The 14,151-nt window shown below is 43.5% G+C and overlaps 2 protein-coding genes across 7 annotated transcripts in view; both read right to left on the reverse strand.

Moving 5' to 3' along the window:
* Window positions 1-10,549, reverse strand: part of ptk7b (protein tyrosine kinase 7b) — an 86,487-nt gene extending 75,938 nt beyond the window's left edge. The window contains exon 1 of the mRNA XM_005742402.1: window positions 9,920-10,549. Within this exon, the coding sequence (XP_005742459.1) occupies window positions 9,920-10,040 (121 nt within the window). The 5' untranslated portion in view covers window positions 10,041-10,549. The remainder of the gene's footprint in view (window positions 1-9,919) is intronic.
* A 1,554-nt stretch (window positions 10,550-12,103) lies between these two features.
* klc1b (kinesin light chain 1b) overlaps window positions 12,104-14,151 on the reverse strand; it is a 20,780-nt gene continuing 18,732 nt past the window's right edge. For all 6 annotated transcript variants that reach the window (XM_005742403.1, XM_013913208.1, XM_013913209.1 and 3 more), the window contains 3 exons: window positions 13,810-13,934; window positions 13,444-13,501; window positions 12,104-13,351 (listed from right to left, as the gene is read on the reverse strand). In XM_005742403.1, coding sequence (XP_005742460.1) covers window positions 13,277-13,351; window positions 13,444-13,501; window positions 13,810-13,934 — 258 coding nt within the window. In that variant the 3' untranslated portion in view covers window positions 12,104-13,276. The remainder of the gene's footprint in view (window positions 13,352-13,443; window positions 13,502-13,809; window positions 13,935-14,151) is intronic.

Here is a 14,151-nt window from a genome sequence, read left to right on the forward strand (position 1 = left end):
GGATGCAGCCCATGAATTTGGACATGTCCAGAGTATAATCGCAGCCTTTGCGGTTAGAAAATTGCACTTGATCATGTCGCGATATTATCGCAAATGCGATATATCGTTCAGCCCTACTGATAAGCCCAAAACAATGAGGAAAACTTTCGAATTCATGGCCCTACAGAGAAGCTGTTCTCTGTAGTTGGGGGAAAGAAGCTTAAGAAACCAGATTAAATTACATCAGACCAAAGCAGCAATTTTTAAATCTAACTATTTATACATATATAGCATAACGGTGGGTGCACAGTAACAAACCACTGAGAGAAGACCCTGTAACCTCCTGCAGTTTTGGGGGAAATTGCAAAGTTTAATATTTTCTTTCATCATGAACATGAAATTAATTGAAGAAATGTTGATTTTACATTGATGTATGTACAGTTATAAGTCCAAAAAAGAAAATCATAGTGACATTTTGTCAAAGCCAGTAATGTTTTGTAGTATTATAGAGAAAAATGAGATTTCAAACCATTTATTTTGGGCTGTGAAATTATAACGGAGCATAAGGGGTACTGTGTTTTTTCAGTACTTACTACCTGTTAAAAAAGGTTTCCGATGCAACTATTAAGACCCCAAGTGTAGATAACCGAGAAGAGATGGACTGAAGTAATTTATGTTGGAAAGCTTTTATGAATTTTTGGTGTATTTGGGAGTAGGGATGAAGAGATTCTGTATACTTCTTATTTTCTCTTAATGCAGCACAATTCCTAAAAGAAAAAAAAGGGATACTGGGATCAAGTTTGCCCCTGAGGAATTTTATTCTTGGCAGTGGAAAAAAACAGCTTTAGACTGGTGAAAAATAGGCATCCAGGGAAACCCAGAGATGTTTTTAATTCATTGAAAACACAAGAATTTTTCATTAAATATACAGTACGACAACAAGACAGAATTAAATTTTAATTAAACTTCAAGAGCTGACCCATTCATCACAAAGTCTGCTCAGTAAAAGCTAGAATAGTGAGGAAGGAAGGAGGGAGTGTAGACTAACAGGAAGGATGTTTCTGCAGCAGATGCTCCAGACTGGTGAAAACAAGTCAGAAAACAAGCGAACCGACTGAATTTTCCGCTCCTGACATGACACCTCGCTGCTGGACAGCCTGGAGGTGTTTTGGTCAGGAGGACATGAGCCCGAAACAGAGTGAGGAACCAGACGCCTTTGAATCAATACAGACAATTTGTTTGGACAAAAAAAACAACATCCCCAAAGCAGCTGTCTGAATAAAACACAGCTGCACGCTCATTTCAGCTGAGGAAACATCGAACAAAGGCATAGTTTTACAGCGAGGGGGAAAAAACCATCATGCTGCAAACCTACTCAGTTATTCTGACTGTGCTGTGCCATCCCTCTGTCGGAGTCGATTTTTAAAAAAAGCACTGAAGTCTGGCTTAACGTAGACTCGGAGGGAGGTTCAGATAGAGGACAACAGAAAGGAGGACGGGGGTTTAAAGGGATTTCAGCATTTGGCATAGTTTGTGCGACTGGAAGGAAGAAAAGTGAAAAGGAGCAGAGGAGGGTGAAACGGTACAGCAGCAGTAGCAGCAGAGCAGGAACAAGATGAAGCTGGGGATGCCGTGGAGGTTGTTTAACATAATTAAAAACCACAAAATAACTACGCTTGTTGTGTAATGAGCTTCTCTCACTAGCGGTGACAATTACTGTCTGCTAACACAGAACAATGCGGGCCATAATGTGCAAATGCTGCCTGAGCGTGCACGGCTGCAGGAGGGGATGTACGGCTGTAATTATGCACGCCTGCGTACCGAGACTCCGGTCAGCAGAGGTTTCACTGGCCGATTATGTCGCCATTAAATAAATCTAGTGAACGACCGCCTTCGCCGTAAGGGTCTGATTACAGGGCAAATCCCACGCAAATGAACAAAAGTTAATCGAGTGTGTGCAATCCTGAAAAAGAGGCCTTAACAGAGTAAAGATTAAATCTAATTCGAAGTATTTTCACGCTGTTAAGAAGCCCATAGTGTCATACCCACTGAGCACGGCAAAGCAGTGCAAAGAGCAGAGGTTTAATCCTGGTTAAAAGCGTCAACTGCAAGAGGGCAAATGAATGAATTACTCACAGGGCCTGTGGGGTGGGGGGGGCTGTTCTGATGTTTGGCTCTAAAGCCAACAAAGCTTTCTTACACTTCTGGCTAAAAGTCACCTTTCTTTTGAACACTAGCTAGACTTTATGAGCAAATACAAACCAATTCGTTTCATACTAACACGAGACAAACCTAAAGAGGTCAATTACTAAGAAAGAGTTTGTTGCAAAGTTAAACCGTAAGCAAATATATTAAGCAGAACTTTGGCTGGAGGTAGAAGATGCAAACAAAGGCAACGACCAGTTAGTTTTTCCGCTATCCATTGCAATATTTAAACCAGCTACAGATGGACAGTAATAAACACACAGAAATGAGCAGCTGGATTTTTCTTCGCCCTACGCCACAGACTGAAGTCCGCCTGCCAGAAATGTAAATACGAGTCGCGGCAACAAAGACCTCAGTCGGTTTGATTGGTCCACTTGGTAAGCATATTAAATGCGATGCCTCCTTTAATCAAAATAGTCATGTGTAATGGGCTGTAATTGCATCTGGCTTGCACGATGCTAATGCAAGCCATCATCCTGCTAATGTAGCCACATGTGTCTCTCTTGCTCCCGTAGCGCTGTGACTGCTCAGTATCGATTAGCTTCAGTGAGATCAGCTCAGTTTCAGTCGCCACTGTTTTGCAAAGAAACTCGAACCGGTTGCATTAAAAACCTCAGTGTGTAACAGCAAAGCGCTGAATGACAACGAGAGGAAAAGGAGTCGAAACTAAGACAAAAACAAAGTCAGAGACAAAAATAAAAGCAAAGCTGGAGCAAACTGTGACAGATGCATGGTAATATAATCTAAATGTCTTCAGCTCTCAACGACTCAATTAACAAGGACTGCCCTGGTGCTCAGGAGTACCAGCTGTCCCTGTTTGTCACTTTAGGTCAATAACTCTTACAGTTAATTGTAAACACGTCTGCACACACACACATAAATCTCTAAGTGAGACATCCCCAACTTTGTCCCCATATTTTTTTCAGTGCGGTATTAAAGAAAACGCTTTTGAGAAACACTGCTGTGTTGAGATATTCTTCTACTCTTCACAGCTTCAGAGAACATAAGCGGTACTCTGGTTTGCATCTCAAATGTATGAGCGCGGATTCAAAGGAACCGGGGAGCTCTAAAACATTCACAGCCACCCTGCGCCAAGAGCTGATAAAGCCACCAGCTTCACTCATACATTATGCTGGCTACATCAGTAAATCCCAGCTGCTCAGCTTTAGTCAGGTACCGAGTCCAGGAGGTTAACACTGTACAGGCTGCCATGGAGACAGACGTGGCCCTCCTGGAAGCCACGGCAGGAAGATGAAACGGCAACAGCAGGAACACGGCCAAAAATAGCAGGAGGAGGCTGGACGATACGAGAAATTAGGATAGAAACAAAAATATGCAATCTACTCAAAGAAAAGAAAGTCTTCAGAAACAACAACTGGTCTGCCCGCAGGGTCAGTCGGAGCCAGCTGGAGATCTGAAGATCAAACATCGCTAACGGCCTTTCTCAATAAACACCAGTGGCCTCGTCAACCTGTTTAAATCCGCTGCCGTGCCAAAGAGGAGCTGAGGGGTGACTGAGAGCCCAGTGTCACTCTGCCTGTGGCCTATCGCTATGATGAGTTCATTCAGCCTCAGGACGCAAAGAGTTAATGGCTGCTGGGATTATGCAATGGCGCCCCAGACGCCTTTTCTCCTCTCCTGCCCTCCTTTTTCTTCCCCAACTCCCCTTCAAACGGGGCGCAAGCCAAATTAGGCATTCCTGCACGTTTCAATCAGATGCATTTGAATGCGACGTTAGCTCCGCGCATGCTTTGGCACCAATGCGAGAACAAAACAGGGGTTTTGTTTCACTCCGAAGCCTCCCCTCGCCAGGGCCTCGCACCTGCCCTGCAGGGGGAAAAGTTGTAAGGATTTACAACCGTCTGAGCGGGTTACAGCTGCAGTGTGTCAGGCTAGTAAAAACACATGTATTTCATCATTTAAGGTAAATGTGATACTACAGGTTATCACTAAAAGCAGAAGGGTGATTTCAGCCACGGCAGATTAGACAGGGTGGAGGTGAAGGATGGCAAGAAGATGTCACGCACGTCATCTGATAAGAGAATAATAATGTCACATTAGTGAGACATCAAGTGAACGAGGGAAGAAAACCTGATCTGATTTATTAGATTAGTTAGTTCACACTTTCACCTTTTCACCAGACCTGGGAAAAGGATCAGGAGATAAGATAATATACAACACCCCAACGTAAACACCCTGAACGCAATCTCAGGCAGGCCTCATGTGGGCCAAACCTTCAACAAAAAAACAAAAGACCCTGCACATTTTTACTTTTATAAGGTGGATTTTCCAGACTCCGTCACAACAGTGATTACTTTCCCTTTCACTGCAGCGACTGTAAGACAAACAGCACAAAGTTAGCGTTCTTGTTAGAAAGTAACTCTCCAGGAATGTGTGAAGGCATTCGACCGGCTGTGAAAGCTCATTCCAGATGACGCCTAATTATCATAAAAGATGAGAAAAAAAAAAGTGTAGCTGAGTAGGTGCGTGTGTGCTTGTCCCTTTCAAACTCAAACATTTTCCACCTTAAATCTTAAAAACCTCTAATTTAGATCCAATCCTCTAAAATAAGACATTTTAACAAGTGTTGCTTTGGCTAATCAGACTTACCAGTAGAGCCCAAACAGATGTCTGCTGGTTACACAAATAAAAGAAGTCAAAATGAGATTAATTTATTACAGGATCTATAACAAGTCAATGGCAACCGATGAAAATAACTCAATTATCCAAAGACTTGCAGTTTATTTTCTGTCTATTGATTGGAAGATTTCACCACTTGAGCTCTGATAAATTTGCCAACTGGGTAAGCAAGTAATTGAAAACGCTATAGTTTCTGTGCATAACACAAAATAAGTAAAGGGGGGGTTAACCGCTAGTTCAGTCCAGACAGGAGACAGAGCCGTAGAGGCACCGAGTCGATAAACAAGAGCGATCCTTCCACATGAGACGGTCGAGCACGAGAAGCAACAAACCAACTGCAACAGGAAACAAGGAAAAGGAGACGGGAGAGCTACAAGGGTTGATTCCAATCACGACCACAGGGCCTTGCAGCAGGAGCCAGCGCAACCACACGCATGCACAGCATCACACAGACATGCATGCAGCACTCAGTGGGTCATTACAGAAACAACAGGGGCTGCAAAGAGCAGTGGTCAGTATAAAGAAAATAAACCTGCACATATCAGCAGGTAAGCTTCCTTAGGCGCACATACCGAACATTAAATGTCAGCGCCTGGAAAATAGTAGTCAACACTACATCTTATAAGCTATCACATCCATCTTTCTTTCTTTACTCTCCCTCTGGGGCTGGTGAGAGTGTTGTTTTTGGCAACCACTGATCCATAACTTCAAAATGACTCCAAACAACTCATTTAGCTGGCAGGAAAACTAAAACGAAAAAGAGCTTATTCCCCATAAGAAAAATAACATAAAAAAAGAAGGCTTTTATTGACACAAGAGAGACCATGTGCAGAGGCATCACAGTAACATGCGTTTGCCAGCTGACAAATCTTCAACAGTGCTGTGTGCCTCCATGTCCCAGCATCCTTAAAGCTGGCACACCTAGATCGATTTCGGGGTCGCTGGAAGGACGGAAAACCGAGATGATGAAGATGCATCAATTTAAAAATGACATGGACCCCAGTGGGCTGCCATGAATGTAGCCTCTGCAAGAGTGCAAGAAGATCCTCCCCCCTGGGAAAAGAGCCTTCCATAATGGGAGTGAATGCAAGCCGGCTTAGGAAAACAGGGGACCGTGGAGTTCAAAAGGCTTCACCTAAACCTGAATAAACACGGCTGATAAACGACCAGAAATAAGAGCCACCGAAGACGCTGAGAAATCCTCCCCCCTTGTTCACACAACCAGTGCTACCAGTTAAAGTCTCCCATATGCACAAACGCGCCGAGACACCGATCTGTACAGACAAAATCCGCAGAAGACATTTTGATACGAGAGCGTAGATAAACACAGGTGTTACTCATTATATTCATTAAGGCCCGGTAGCTAAATACAGCAGAGCTTTCATTACTTTCATAGCACGCCTTTGTTTACCTACTCTTTAAAGGTCTAAACGGCTGCTGGGACATTCCTCTCCTCTTTGCTTTGTAACGCAGGTCTATGCTCTAACAGGAATGGTTTGTGCCATTTCACTGCTTCCAAGGGGTTTTATCAAGTCTGCTTATGGGTCCATTTGCGTATCAATACTTCAGCTGCTCCCTTTCCCCCCTCCCACTCACAGAAAACTGATCGGGAATCATCGAGGCTTCTCAGTGTCAACACAACTGTTTAATTAACAGTAGAAACTGAAAATATTAGGGGAAAAAAGGTGCGAGTGTGACTCAGATGAGCAAAAGCTTCACTGTTGTGACACGCCAGCATTTATAACACTTACAGGCATATGAATGTCACAGATTGGACCAGTTCTTGATTCTTGTTCTTATTGACTAACTGGTAAACCGACTGGGGCTGTATTGTGGGCAATATTAACACGAGGTATTGATAACTGATAACCATCAGCTTATATTGAGAGTATATTGCTCAATAAATAACATAAATTGGAGAAGAGAAACCCGGATCGTTTGTCTTTGTCACCGGGGTATTTGGGAGATTCTCAAAAACCAATTACGATAAAAAGAAGACGAACAAATATTTGTGTTTTCTGTGTTTATTTTGCTGATATTTATTTCTGACAGAGTAAAAAAAAAAGAACATTTTTTGAGTGTTTAATCTTTTCATCATATCTTACCTAACTGCAAAACTGAAGGCACACAGATAAAGGTCAGCCATGGACACTGGGAAGTTTCAACAGGCTGATCAACAGAGTGTGAACAAGTAAATAAATAACTACACATAACACATTTTAGGGAACTCTGTGTATTTTAAGTGCGACTGAAAGAAATATCAGTATGGGTCTTAAAAATCCTAAATCAGAGGATCGAACTAAACAAGGCAGCCCAGAGACCAAAAGAAAGTCAGTGCCATTCAACGACAACAGGCCAAATTACCACTGGCAACGCAACTTAATGTTTTCCAAACTTCAAGGAGAGCGACTGAAGCACTTTTGTGTAGGCGTGACCGATACTGTTAATAGAGATGACAGAAAGCAGGGTAATGACATTACATTAGAAGGCCACCTAAACGAACTCTGAAACACCCATCAGCTACAAAATGAGGCATGAGGAGTTTTTTATTACTGAAAAGAAAATTTACCATCAGATCATTAAATAAGTGGAATAATATAACACGTGTAGAAAGGCTGCTGTTAGGTGATGCATTGCACAGCACAGATGTTCATCGGTCTTTCTCAATATCATCTTGTGATGAAATTTCAAAATGCATGAAGACAATCATGCTGCGGTCTGTACTGCAATCCAATCAAATATATATGGATTTTTATTTTTTTTTTCACAGCCAATGGCTCAGTTTCAACACAGTTATTAGAAACAGCTGCGCACGCCTCTGATAGTAAACAGACAAATTCCAAATTCAACACAATGCACTTCTGTCTTTGTTTAGTCTACATCCCTCCATCCCCTCTGACTTTAAGCATTCGGAGAATCTGCCTTGTGTGCAGCCAAACAGCCTTCAACCCCAGCAGGGCTAATAAGAGGCAAGCGTATGGATTTTAAAATAGAGCAACAGCAGGTGGGTACGCCAGCGAGGCATCCTCACAGCCACTGGTCGACTTTCCAGGATAGGAGAGCTTTGGGATAATACTGACATCTTGCATCCTTCTACTTGAAACCTTCTTCCCCTTTTTGAGAGATGAACAGATCCAGTGCCGTGCTCTGTGGTTTGCGCAGTGTAGCAACAGCGTTTTGTTTTATAGCAGATTCTGAAAAGCCGGAGAGAACATCCACACAGTAAACAAAGTCTAAACTCAGAAGTGATTCCCAAGAAGAAGCTGGACAGCATGTGCATTAATCATCGCAAAATGATGATTATTAGCGTGATAGAGTGATTTTCTCCAGCTGCCCGAGACAGAGAGAGGGAGAAAGATCAAAGACGAGGGCCTGACAAGAGCCGCTCCTCTGCAACCAGCCCAGTCATTTTTTCACATAAATCTTTCAGGACGGGGAGAGAAACAAAGAGGCAAAGATGATGAAAAATACACCATAGATGAGCAGATAAGAGAGATGCTGCATTAACGTTATGGACATTGACTGGATGAGTGGCTTTCATGTACTCCAGAGGGCTGCCACGTCACGTCGGCTACAAATAGAAACCAGATCAACAGAGGAGCAGAGAGCCGAGCAAAGAGTTATGACTGCCAAGTCAAAATAAAGACAGATCTCAGTAAATATTTGGCCACAGGAACATGGAGTGTTTGGTGCGGACGGCTTCATGTGGGGAGTAAAGATCTCTGTGGCGCTTTCACCCATTCAGAGGCCCCCTTTTTAAAAAAAATACAAAAATAGGGCATTCCTAAGGTTGGGTTAAAAAAGCACGGCTGTCGTGAAGGTACCTGGCTTGGCTCTATTCATTCATTTTATAAACACAAACCCACTGCTTTGCTTGCCTCCGTCTCCCCTGCTGCTGCCTGCACACAGAGGACACATTCATCCCCCAAAGCGGGCACCATGAGGAGACTGGAAAAGAGGGGGCAGGGAGGGACGGAGGGGGGTGGGCACCAGACACACTTCAACTCCAAGGAATTTTTCAGCCACTTTTGACCATCACTGCTGCGCCGACAGAGCGAGCAAAAGCCCAATCTGTGCAGATCAGATAAAACTTGACTCAGTTTTGACACGAGGAACACAGAGTCTCTGATCCCGATCCCCCAGCAGGATAGCAGCATTCCTCTGCACAAACTCGGGAAGGATCTTCTTGCGGCTTTCTTCTCGCTCTGCGGCTGAGGTTATGGACTCCGGAGAGGCTTCACGCCGTGGGAGGCCACGGAGAAGGATCGTGACTATCTTTTTTTACCCCACTTTTTGTAGCTCCTCTCCACCGCCACCCATGATGCAGCGTGCCAAAGCTGAGAGGCAGCTCAAACACCCAAAACAGAGTTATGCATATGATAATCAAGGAATGGCGTATCCAGTGTGTTGTGTGAGGTTTGAAGTATACTCAAGGGAACACATAATGACATGGCAGGGCTGCTTCAGTGATAGATTACAACCAGCTATCATCCCATCATTCCCCTCTGCTGCTGCAGATGAGAAATTTAATCACTGTGTAATTACAGTGATATGCAAACAGAAGAGCTGCAGCATTGTGAGAAAAAGAAAGTGTTTAACAATTTCAAACCTTTCAATTTAAAAGCATTTTTACTCTTCACCCCCCCCCCCCTCCGAACTCTAACTTCCCTAAAGTTTTCTCTCAGTCCTAACTCATAAAATCAAGTCTCCCCCCCCCCCTTTAAAAAAACGGGCTCAGTGGGGGAGGGGTACCCCCCTTTTCCTCACTGACCACCGCTCCCTGCCCAACAAAATTTAACTTCTTTAAATTTCCACTACGTACAACAAAGACTTTCCTTGCATGAATGAAAAAGTCATCAAGCATCACCTTTACTCTCTGTAGCAGCCCTTCTTTGCACGGAGTTCCAACAGTGCACCAACTTCAACCAGCTACATAAGTAGTCACAAAAGCATGGAGGTCCATGTTGGCTCCACCAGCACTTACTTATGTTTTTAAACTCCTTCTTCTGGAGTTACAGTATCTGGATGCTCTGGAGTAAATAAAACCCATATGTGCTCTGCTCGTAGTAGGAGTGTAGAGGAGCTTGTTACCAACCTTGGAGGCAGATAAAGCCCACAGCATACATCATATCCACCGGCATTCTCCTCCTGGTAGTCGCAGCGGGGGTTCTCCAGCCTTCCCCCCGCCGGGTCTCGCTCCCTCCTCGTTGATCCATGACCGTCCCGGTGCTCGGCGGCTTCCCGGGTTGCTGTTCTCCGGCGGCTACGGGAGAGCCGCAGCGCGAAACACAGGAGCAGGGGGGTGAGCGTCAAAGAGATCCGTGCGTCACCGTGTGCTTACAGGTAAACCAACACCGCTGCCTGCGCGGCTCCTCCCGGGAAAAGCGAGACGGCCTGCTCACCTGGTTGTTCCGGAGACTAGCGAGAGCACAACAGAAACATGTGGGGCGGACGCTTCGGGTTTCAGGCTGCTCACACAAAACGAGTGAACGAGTTCAGACTGAGATGCCCCGCCGAAAGTTTGAAGCGAAGTTTAAACTTCCAGGTGGCTCGCAGGGGGAGGGCTGCTGTGAATTTAGGCTGCGGTGGTTCATTACAGCCCGGTCTGTGTTGCCCGCTCTTAGAGCCGCTGGACCACCTCGCTCTCCAACAAGAGGGAGTTTCTCTCCGCCGTGTTTCCAAGTTGGCTTCCTCCCACTCGCCTGGGTGATTTTTTTACTCCAGAGTTAAGTGGGCGGAAACAACATACGATAGTTCCTGTCGGAATTTTCAAAATAAACGTAACAACAAGGACGACTTTAAATACCGAGTTTTCCACAATTTCTCATTTGTATATTTTAACCTTTAATTCATGTATTTTAATTTAGTTTATCAGTCTTTTCATGCTGGGTGAGGCCAGTAATAGTCCAATAGATCATTATCATTATTATTATTATTATTATTATTACTACTACTACTACTAGTAGTAGTAGTAATAATTTTTATATTACTACTGCACATAATAAATAAGTTAATTATTTATTAACTTATTTATTAATAAGTTAATAAATAATTTATTATTTATTAACTTTACTCATGTTTTTAAATAATTACGTGTTCAATATTATCGAGACACTGTTTTCTATGCCATTGATGCTGTTAAGTAACCGGCATGGAAAAACAAATGTATATTATTTTGAAATTAAACTTCCCGTATCACTCTGGTTACTTCACGGGTTATTCCATCTTTTTCCTCGGGTGCAGCTTCCGGTGGCCGTGCCTGATGTGGGATGAGGAATACAACACCGCGACCCTCTGGTTCAACCTGAGCACTGTTACCTTATACAGAAACCTTACATATCACTCAAATAATTCAGATTTTTATTCAAATGTTTTATATTTTCAATATCTTAAAGTTGTTTTTATGCAGAAGATTTACAAAATGAACATAACTGGTCCAAAAGAAACACATGTCAGATTTTTTTCACTCTGTAATTCCTGCACGCTTTTACGTGTTTGCAGATTACTAACCTAATTAATGTTGTACTATCTCTCAGTTCGGTGTTAAGCATACAAAAAGCATCGATTCACAACAACAGTCGTCTTTATAGCTTAAAGTAAAGACTCTACAATACTGAGGGGACCTCACAGACCTCAGCAGGAATGCATGTCCCTGTTAACACCTTCTGTGAGTTCACATCACTCTGACCACGAGGTGACGGCCCCTTGCTGGCGCCACCGTTGGGGATATGTGTGGGCCCAGAGCCACGTTGCTGGTCCACTTGGCCCACGGATGACTGTGGCTGACAGAAACACTTTAGAGGATTAATAGAGGGTTAGTAAAACCTTTTCAAGGGGGCAGATATAGAAAACAAGTTCATTCACAAAAGGAATTCCTGAGGGAGGAAAGAGAGGCAGTAGTCCCACTCTTGAAGTATCTGAGGGCATGGTGTCAGCTCCCATGCAATAATTAACTCTGCTGCTAGTCACTTACCTCTTAGAAACAGGAAAAAAGGGACTCTGGCAGCTCTCAGCAGAACCCAAAACCACGAGTATGGGTTCATATAAAGCTCCACATTAAAGCTCTGACATCCTGAGAGATTAGCAGCGAGCAGACAAACCCCCTCCACGCTGATTTGTACCAGGTGGGAGGAGGAAAACTCAGAAGTCTCGCATCTTAGTAAGACATCTATGTTCCCCGAGTTCCCACACTCACACTGGAGTCTGACGTTGTAAGATCTCGCTTGGTGGAAGAGCGTAAGTGGATAAGACGAAGATATTCAAGCGAATTCAATTCTGAGTAGAAAATGGTTTTATTTCTTTTATCAAGATCAGACACCAACTGGGGTCGTTTTAAGTATCAGATCAAAACAGACGCGTGTGCAACTGTCCCCTTAAATGAAACGCGCTTTCTACTTGTTGAAATTTGAGCACTTGATCATATTCTATCTTTTATATTTATTACATAGAATGAAATGAAAACAAAGGCAAAATAAGGGAATTAGAAAAAAAGACATTCCAGTTGTTTTTGAGTAGCGACACGAAAAACACAATCAAACAACACACTCAAATCTTACCATCGTCACACATCCCCAATCACAGCATTACAGAAAGATGTGCTCAGAGTTGGCATCTCAAACCTGCAGAGTGGACTAACATACAGCAGTCAAGTCCTGCATGGCACCACTGTTCAGGATGAACAGTTCAGTCCTGATTGGTTTACTTTTTCACACATATATATGTACATACACAAGTTGTTGTTGTTTTTTTTAAAGGAGTGCTTTCCATGGTTTACACGATTACACCTGTGTCTTTCTCTGCAACGCACGAGATCAGCTGTAGTGGTTAAAGCAGCAGCTATAATTTCAGTTACAGTCACGTCAGTAGAATAAACATCTTCACCCTGTTTCCCAAAGTTTGAAGCTACACCCCTAACATCGCAATAAATCTCAACGGGCAAATCATTAAAAGGAAAACGTTACATGACGTCATTTCAAACCCAAAACCTTTTCATCTTTATCTACCGTCGAAGGCAAAAATAAATCTACAGTCTACAAAGTATCTTTTATTTACATGTAAGAAAAACTTAATCTTAACTAAAAATCGGTTATTACTGTCAAAAGGTGGCATTTATGGCGAGAGGCGAACTCAAAGTGCAGAGTCAGTGATTATGAATTAAGGGCAGAGATGAGGTACGGCAGGTTTTCTTGGCCACAATTAGGACGCACCAAGGCAACAAGACATTAGGACTACGACGAGGGAAATGCAGAAATGTGGCAACGGGAAAAATATCAGACTGGTTACGTAGGTATTCATCCTGATGAGTGGGAATCTAAGAGGATCTTTGGGTCAGGCGTGTGGACAAAATGCGTGCTGGACTCGACACTGTCCGACGGTTCTGTTGCCGAAGGCCAAAGGGAGAAAGAGGAGGGGGAGTAGTGTCTTTGGATGGGTGAACAGAACCGCCTGCTGCTCAGTTTCCAGAGTAGAGATCCACAGTGCTGGAGCTGAGCCCACGGCTCTCCCTGAAATTACTGCCCCCTCGATTCTGGCAAGGAAACAACACAGGTTCAAGTGGAGCATTCAAAAATAAATAAATACAACAACAAAATGCAAATCTTTACAAAAACTGATCATCACCTGGAACGTTTCATCGCTGGATTTGTTCAGATAGTTCAAGGAAGAGGCTCGCTTCATACTGATGGACAAAGAAAACAAAGATTAGGCATTTGTTTCTTTGAGAGGAGAGCACACACACAAAACCAGGCCTGACCACGTTTGGGGAGTAAATGTCCAATAAACTGTGACCTGCTAATTAAATTCAGTGGAGAGAAATTGCACTAAGAACATATCTTGAAAGGTTTAATGTGGCTTATCATGTAAAGGGCTCTGTGGTGTCATTAAGACTAGAAAAGCCCTCTGAGAACTTGTAGAAGCAGTACATTTCTTTGGAATCATTTATAACGTAAAACATCCATCACAAGAGAGGATTGCTCGAGTTATTACTTGGTGCTGCGAGGTTCAGGGGGTACGTTGCCCTGCAGTTTCTTCACCAGCATCTCGCTGCTGCGACGCAAAACATCCCTGAGCTTCCCCAGAGAGCCACTGCGATAGAGGGTTCCACTGCCATCCTGCAGACACACACAGATGCTCGTTAGCTCATCCACACTCCCCGCTGCAAACATGCCTGTTCTTATCATTAGCCAGTAATCATCAATTATCAAGATGCATGTTTGTGTTTCGCTTGAGTCGTGTAGCACATCACGACGCGTTCTAATCGGCTGCTCCCAGCCAAACGACGTGTTCGTGGTGCCTCACACAATTAAATCAGGTGTCACGGAGCTGGAA

The sequence above is a fragment of the Pundamilia nyererei genome, unplaced genomic scaffold (assembly GCF_000239375.1).
Source record: "Pundamilia nyererei isolate P.nyererei 1_Seehausen unplaced genomic scaffold, PunNye1.0 scaffold00120, whole genome shotgun sequence".
Lineage (NCBI taxonomy): Eukaryota > Metazoa > Chordata > Actinopteri > Cichliformes > Cichlidae > Pundamilia > Pundamilia nyererei.